General features: G+C 49.4%; 1 protein-coding gene across 6 annotated transcripts in view; it reads left to right on the top strand.

The window, feature by feature from the left end:
• Positions 1-8,301, top strand: part of ARSG (arylsulfatase G) — a 141,413-nt gene that overhangs the window by 82,325 nt on the left and 50,787 nt on the right. For all 6 annotated transcript variants that reach the window (XM_027771147.1, XM_014587162.2, XM_027771148.1 and 3 more), the window contains 2 exons: positions 313-360; positions 4,234-4,345. In XM_027771147.1, coding sequence (XP_027626948.1) covers positions 313-360; positions 4,234-4,345 — 160 coding nt within the window. The remainder of the gene's footprint in view (positions 1-312; positions 361-4,233; positions 4,346-8,301) is intronic.

Below are 8,301 nucleotides of genomic sequence, written 5' to 3'. Positions count from 1 at the left end.
TGCTGAACCCCCTTTGAGGGGCAGAAGTTCGACCAGCTGGCTTCTCCAGGCTCCTGGTGATGCCGTCTCCCCATTTCCCTGTGGGTTTCCAGTGTGGGTCCTGAGTCATCCTTGCTGGCTGCCTGTCTCTCTGGGGATGCCCCCTCGGTCCCAGAGGACAAGGCTGGCTTCCCCACTGCGTCTGCAGCGTCTCTGTGTCTGTCCTTGTACAGAGCGAAGCTAATGGAGGGCAGAGTGTGTGATCAGCTCCCCAGGAGGCCTGGGGGCCCCCACGGACGTCCCTCTGAAAACCTCTCTCTTGTTTTTCTACAGGCAAATGGCATCTTGGGCACCATGGCGCCTATCATCCCAACTTCCGCGGTAAGAATTCTTTAGGGGATTTGCTACTTGGGAAACAAAATAAAGATCTCAGTGTCAGAGGACTCCGTTGACATTTAAGCCCTCCTTACATTAGAACACTTTATTCACAAGATCATTTGGCTGAATTTGGGGCACGTGCGCTCGCTGGAGAGACAGAGACAGGGAGACAGAAACATGGACCTTCTTTTAAAAGCAACTTACTATTCTCTCCCGTGTTTCCCCCCATCATCCCTGGCCTCACATATGCGTCCTTTCCCTCTTCTGCTGTTTTATAAGCAAACGAGTGGCTTCCTCCCTCAGTGCAATTGTCTGTTTTGCAGACTTCTCTCCTCCCCTGTCCCAGTATCTCCCCCATGTCCTTGGAGAAGGGCACGTTGTTCTGTCCCAGACGTGGTAGAAGGTATACCTATGAAGGCTTTTGACTTTGGGAATTGACAGAGAACTGGATCTGGCCTTCAGCGGGGCCCCTCAGTGGTCACTGGCCTCACTGGCTAACATCCTCTTTGGCTCCTGCTTCCCCTTTCATGTTCATTTCCCCCTCTCCCCTCACACCCATTTCCCACAAGATCCCTCGTGGCACCTTCCGTAGGTGCTTTTGAAGATATAGGTGCTTTTGAAGATGTGGCAGCTGGGGGAAGGGAAGACCTGGCTGCAGGACCTACTTTTCCTCCCTGGACCTCAGTGCTCACACTTGATAAATGAGGGGTTGGACTAGCCAGCGTGTTGACACCTGGAGTGTGTATTCCCAGGATCTTGTGCTGAGGATGACGGAGACTGAGCCCTGCTCGGAGGACTTGGCGCCATGATGGATTCATGGTATCTGCCTTGGGAGTGGAAGTGGGAAGGGAGATCTCGTCCTGTATGTTCAGGGTCTTGGACCAGACAGTCTTGAAAGCCTTCATGGCATGAACACTCAGGTTTCTTGATTCCTCTCTCCACGGTCACACCTATTCCCTCCTGCCTCTGCATTTGCTCTAGGGCTTCCCACACTGGTTTCCCACTGGCCTCATGGCACCCTCTGCAATCTTGCCCTAGATCTAGCCAAACACAGCCACGCCCTCCTCCAGGCAGCCAGACTCCCAGGCTGCCCTTGCTTGTTTCCCAGCTCTGGTCTCCTGGAAACACAGTGAGGCCTCTTTCTAATTCTGGAATCTGAGGACACCTTTGGTCTAGACCAGAGGGTGGTAAAGACCTGGGGGCCAACTCCAGGATTCCACCTGTATATGTGTTTTATTTTTATTTGTTTTTAGAGAGAGAGAGCAAGAGCGAATACCACAATGGGGCCTGCTCACCCTGCTGTCCTCCTTCCTCCAGTTCCCCATCCCATCGAGGTCTTGGGCATGTGTGTGTGCACATGGTGTGTTTGTCAACCCCCCAGGTGGGGACTAGAACCCTGGTCAGCTATGCAGGATCTGGCTTCCTCTGTGCAGTGCTTAACCATTGTGTTGTGGAGCTGGCCTACTGCCCGTTTTTGTAAATAAAGTTTTATTAGAAAACAGCCATGCTCATGTGTGTACATAAGGTTTGCAGGTGCACTGATGCTGTGGTGGCAAAACTGAGTAGCCTCGGCTGAGACCATCTGGCATGCAAAACCCAAAATATTTACTAACTGGCCCTTTCCATAAAAACATGTCAGCCCCGCTGTAAACTCATCCCGACACCAAGTGCAGTAATGTTTCAGAGCTGTGTCCTTCCCTGTGGGGTATCCAAATCTATCTGCACAAACTGGTTAGCACAGAGGCATCATTTTTTTTTTCTTACTACACTTACTCGCCAGTATATATCTCATATGCTGTGTCGATAAAGACCCCATGTCTTAGCTCAAGGACTGCACACCAGTGGGGAAGCCCTGTGTCACCCACGATAGAGCATTTATAAGCTGTACGAGGGATATGAGTGGCACGGAGGGTGGGGGCGGGATGCAGTGAGGCGTAGGGAAATTCTGTTGGAATCTGCACACTGGAACTGTGTGGGACGTTCTAATGTAGTTTCACCTGCCTGAGACATAGAGTCGGGGATTCCAGGCAGAGCCACCAAGGTGTGTGGGGAACTGCAGGTGACCTAGTGAGTTCAGAAAATGAGAAGAGCTGGCTGAGAAGCACGTGGAGGGGCAGGAGATGAAACCATAAACACCGTTCTCCCTCTTCTATGGTTCTGGAATCTGAGGCCACGGAGAAATAGCAATTCTTTGGGAGATTTAAGTTTTGTTTTTGTTTTTAGGAGTTATTTATTTCATTTTATTTATTATTGTTTTCTAATTCGATATAGGGCACATGCACTCACCAGACGCACACACACACACACACACACACACACAGAGAGAGAGAGAGAGAGAGAAAGTGAAAAAGCAAGCTGCCAGGTCAGGGACTCAAACTACAGTCAGCCATGTGGAAGTCCAGTGCCCCAACCACCACGCCACTCGCTGACCTGGGAGATTCAAGTTCTGTCTACCTGTGTTAGTCCACTCTTATGTCACTGAGATCCACGAGACTGGATGAATGGTAACGATTGGGGATTTATTTGACTCACAGTTCCGGTGGCTGGAAGGTCCCAAGGTGTGAGGGTGGCCTCAGGCCAGCTGCATTGCAATATGGCAGACAGAATCAGAGCGGACGGTGGTCTCTTGGTCTATGCTCCATGTGAGCCTCTGCCTGCCTCATTTCCTCTGCTTATAAACCCACCAGAACTCAATCATGGGGTGCTTCTCTAACCACCCGTCACTGTCTTGTCGCCAAAGCCTTACCTTCAACACCTTAACTGGATCCAGTCGTCACTGCCTTCATCCCATCATAGTGGCTCAGCACGTGGATTTGTTCTTAGAGAGGCAGATTCAGACTACAGCACTACCTCAGGGCAAGTTGATGTAGGTAGCCCGACTGGAAGAGGTTTCTTTTTCCTCGAGAAAGTGAACATTCTAGTTGCGTGTGGATCTATATCCTTGGTGTAGAAATTCAGGTTGGAGAAGAAACGGGCTGAGGGAGGATCTTAGGAAAAACCTTGGTTAGTGCTCACCTTCTTCCTTCCCTTGTCTTCCTCCCACCACCCCAAGACCAAGACCTACTGGCTTTCTGAGTGTCAGATGAAGTCCTCCATCTTTCAAGAAGTGTTTTAAGATTCTTGCCCCAACACCAACCCATCCTGTTTATCTGGAGAAACTTCTTCCTCTGATCGCTCTTATTGGCTCATCTTCCCTCCCTGCTTCCCTCGCCGCCCCCCACCCTGTAATAGGGTGCTTGTAGTTGCCAAAGACCGACAGAAAGAGATAGTGAGAAGGAAAGTGAGAAATCACCCCCCCCCAGGGGTTATGGCCATGCCACAATCCCTTTTCCTTTCTCCTTGCAGGATTTAGGGCACTCATGCACATGTGCCTAGTATGCGTTTCAAGCCATCGGGTCCAGGACCCAGTGTTGTGAGTGTCCAGTGCCTTAACCACCATGGCACCTGCTGGCTCCCATCTTTCCATCTTTTATGGCTTAACCTGTATATCCCATTTTCCCTTCAGATAGAATGTCTTTGGAGGGCAGGATTTATTTTTACGACATCAAGTATCATGCATGTGGTGGATTTTCACCTAATATGTGAATGTATCCATAATTTCACTGACGATGCTTGGTGTTCAGTAATTCTCTCCACTGCCTCCCAATCTGAGTTAACTCTAATCACAAGATGTTTTGCAAATCTAGTCTTACAGCCAGAACCCAGCAAAGTGATTTCTTGGCATACTACAAAAGGCTATTCATCAAATCCTCTTTTAATTACATACTTCATAACACTGCGATATTAAATCATAGGACATGAAATTTTTGTCTTGGTGTAAGAAGGCCGGTGCGTGGACAGCAGCCACGTGTGGCTAACCAGCTGCCTCTGTTCCAGGCTTCGACTACTACTTTGGGATCCCGTACAGCCATGATATGGGCTGCACTGACACCCCAGGTTACAACCACCCACCTTGTCCAGCCTGTCCGCGGGGTGACACGCCACCGAGGTAACGCTAGCCCACGCCACGCGTTCACTATGGCTCTGGGACAAGGCGACGTCCGGAGGCTGGGTACATCAGGGCAAATGAATTGTGTAGGCAGGGGACAGTTAAGATAGGAAATTCGATCGAGTGTACACTTAGTGCAAGTGTGTGTGTGTGCGTGTGTGTGTATGTGAAGGAGAGAGAGAGAGGTGTCTTGTTTGTTTGCTGGCAGGATCTCATTATGTCATAACCCTCCTGCCAAGTAGCTGGGACCACAGGTGTACCCCAACCCAGCTGGCTCTTTAGGGTGGGCTGGGAATCAAACCCGGGCTGTCATGTGGCCTCGGCCTCCTGGGCAGCAGGATCTAGCATGCACTCCTGGGCTAGGCTGCAGGGCACATGTAACTGTGTTGTGTGTATGAAGTGCAAAAAAGCGTTTAGTGAAGACAAGGCCCACAAACGTCTCCTATTAGACGTTTCCAGGTTCCTCGGGCTATTCAGCTCAGCTGGGGAGAACGTGTGCTGCCAGGGTGTCCCCCAGGTGGGCCCCTGTCCTCCTCTGCCTTTGCTCCCGGAACATTCACTTGGCTCATTCACAAGGGGGGACAGGGAGAAAGTACTCCTCGCCCCAACAAGTAAGCCAGCGTCCTGGCGTTGGAATGCCGTGCAGGCCCTAAACAGGATGTTTTCAAAACGCATTCAATGAAATGGAACATGCTCACAGTATAATAAATAGTAAGGGGACACAGCAGGAAATTGGTCATCAAGGTACGATCTTAACTGCCTTTGTATCCGCATCTGTGCGGCCGTGTCGGGAGAGACTCGCCAGTGGGAACCAAAATGTTAGAGGCCCGACTCTGGTTGTGGCTGTGGAGGGTGTACATTTTATTCTTTCATCGCGCTTCCCGAATATTCTGCAGTGGGCATGAAATGCATTGGTGATCAGAAAAAGACTATGGTCTGACTCCACAGCCTGGGGGTTAAGGGAACCAGATCCCATGTGGCCCACCATGTGGTTCAAATCCTGGACGTGTAGATGTGTGTGCCCCAAATCCTAACAGAGTGGAGAAATGGAGAAGAGATTGGGGCATGGCCATGCCCTAGTGGGAGTGCTTTTTCTCTCTCCCTGTCTCTCTGTCTCTCTCTGTGGTGAGTGCACGTGCCTTCTGGCAAATTAAAAAAGAAAAGATGAACAAAGATAATAGGTCTTACTTGCATGATTAGGCAGTCCAAACTACATGCTCCCCTTGTTCTAAGACTGTACTGTGGTCATTTCTTTTTTTCTTTTTTTTTTTTCTTTTTGGAGAGGTTTTTGCTATAGGGCGCGTAAGCTTGCCAGTCAGACAGAGAGAGACAGAGAGACAGAAAGGGAGAAATCCCCCCCCAGGGGGGATGGCCACGTCGCAATCCCTTCTCCTCCATTTTCCTCTCAGGATCTTGGGCACGCATGCACACGCGCCCGGCGTGAGTTTAAGCCACCGGGTCCGGGACGTGAACTGCAGTCGACTACATGGGAGTCCAGTGACATAGCCATTACGTTAACTGCTGGTCCCTATACTTTGATAATTTCTAAAGCCATGGGCCACTTGGGGAGGGTGTGTGTCAGCTGACTCCTTAATAACACAATAGTTGATATAATAATAGCTGCTTATTGAGACATTGTTACCTTCTAGGGATGCTCTATACTTACCTGTAACCCGCTTGACTACTATGTGAGGCAAGTATTTACTTGATCTTATTTTTAATACTGGAGGGCACATATACACCCATGAGAGAGAAAGGGGATGTGAGAGAGAAAGAAAAAAAACTTAAAAAAAGAAAAAGATAGACTCCCCGAAGAGGTCTGGTCACGTTGCAATCCTTTTTTTCCTCCACTTCTCCATCTTCTTGGGATCCCAGGCATCTACTTGCGTGCCCAGCATGAATTTTTTTTTCAAGCTGCTAGGGGTCAGGACTTGAACTCTAGTCAGCCATGTGAGATCCTGCTTTGTCAATTCAATGCTAACTGCTGCACTATGGGCTGGTCCTATTTACCTGATTTTACAGGTAAGGAATCCCACATTGGTTAGATCACAGCAGAGTTAGTAAGAAGTAGAAATGGAAGGCCAGCCCGTGGTGTGGTGGCTGAGGTGCTGGCTTCCACAGGGCTGACTTTGCAGTTTGAGTTTCAGGCCCAGAAGCTTGAAAAACACACCAGGCACATGTGCATGCTTGTGTGCCCAAAGTCCCAAGAGGAGAATGAAGTAGAAGGGATTGCAGCATGGCTATTCACCAGGGGGTGATTTTTCATTTTCTCTTTCTGTCTCTAGTGAGCACATACACTCTATAGAAAAATGTGGGGGGAAAAAAAAAAAAAAACGAGAGAGAGGAGATTCCAACCAGAGTCTCTGTGTGTCCAGAGCCCATGTCCTCCCCTCTAAGTCTTCGCTACTCTCAGTGTGGCTTTTGGGCCAGCACCAGGGTATCACTGGGCGCTCGTTAGAAATGGAGAAATCAGCCCCCGCCCTGAGGATTGTAGTAACAAGGCGCCCAGGGGGATCTGTGTGCACGGTACAGTGTCAGAGTGAGGCTGCTCACCACCTGTGGCCTGAGGGTCATCCCAGTTAATACACCTGGCCAGATCGTCGTCTGATATATGTCAGCCTGTCTCTTTCTAATCCACATTCAAATCAAATAAGAAAAAGGGTTGGGACCAGCAGATGGCATAATGGTTACATCTCTGGACTCCCACGTAGTCACCATGATTTGATTCCTGGACCCGGTGGCTTAAAACTCATGTCGGGTGTGTGTGCGTGTGAATGCCCAAAATCCTGAGAGGAGAATGAAGGAGAAGGGACTGCAGTGTGGCCATCCCTGCTGGGAGAGATTTCTCACTTTCTCTGTCTCTGTCTCTCTGGCTAGCACATGTGCCTTACAGCAAAAATCTCTCTTAAAAAATTAAAAAAGAAAAAGGGTTGGCTTGTGGGGGTGAAGGTGACTTACATTGAGCTAATAATACAAAGGTGAAAAATTTAACACGAATTGGGGACTAGCAGCATGATGCCTTGCATGGCAAAACTATTTCTCCTTTTAAAAAACCATGGTCCTTGGCATTATCTACCCAGCCCGACCTTCTCTCCCAAGCTCCTGTAGTGGGGCGTGTGTGCAGGTGGTTGTGATGGGGAACTTGGACTTCTTCACAAGTCCTTCCCTGCACTTTAGGACAGGCTTCTTGGACCTCCTTTCTCTGCTACTCTCAGCCTCTCCTGGTTCTCTGGGGGCACCCAGGGCACAGTGGAATCTGAGAGCTTAGGTGACAGGCCCAACATCAGGACCAGGGTCCTTACTCAGACACATTGATGGGGCAGCCACGTGTCAGCCTTGTTTCCATCTGTAAGACTAAAGACTGAGCTTGTTTTTTTCCAGGAGACGTTACTGGTTCAGCTCCCGTTTTTCTCCAGTCACTGAAGTTTTTCCGAATTCTCCAAACATGTTTCTAAAATTAAACTTATCCCAGGTCATCTCATATAGTCTGCCCTACTGTCAGACTTTGTGTCGTATGATGTCTAGGTCATTGACTTGGGAAAATGCCCCGGGTTGCGTGCCATAGACGGAGGCCCCTCTGTAGGTCAGAGAATGGAGAATGCTAGTGTGAGGGGGCTGACGACTGGACATGGGACTCCTCTTGAAAGAACATAGCTTGTTTAGAGCTCAGTTCCTCTCTCTGCAAAATGGGAATAAAAATAAGTAGCTCACACGAGTCTTTGTGAGCTTTACGGGTGGCTAACTGGTTCCAGGGGCATAAACATTGCTTCAGAGGGAATGGAAGACAGGTGGCTGATTTTGCACTTAGAGGAAATGGCCCGCTGGAAGAATCATTTGAGGCCAGGCTGTTGTTAAGTGTGGTGTGTTAATGTGCATTGCTGCGTTAAGGCATTTGGTTCTACTCCGTGACTACGTAGGTCATCGAAATGAATATGCCCCTGTGTGTGGTTTCCCTA

The sequence above is a fragment of the Tupaia chinensis genome, unplaced genomic scaffold (assembly GCF_000334495.1).
Source record: "Tupaia chinensis unplaced genomic scaffold, TupChi_1.0 Scaffold000187_1, whole genome shotgun sequence".
NCBI classification, from domain to species: domain Eukaryota; kingdom Metazoa; phylum Chordata; class Mammalia; order Scandentia; family Tupaiidae; genus Tupaia; species Tupaia belangeri.
Note: the sequence above shows the minus strand (reverse complement) of the source record. Positions and strands in the feature narration are given on the sequence as shown.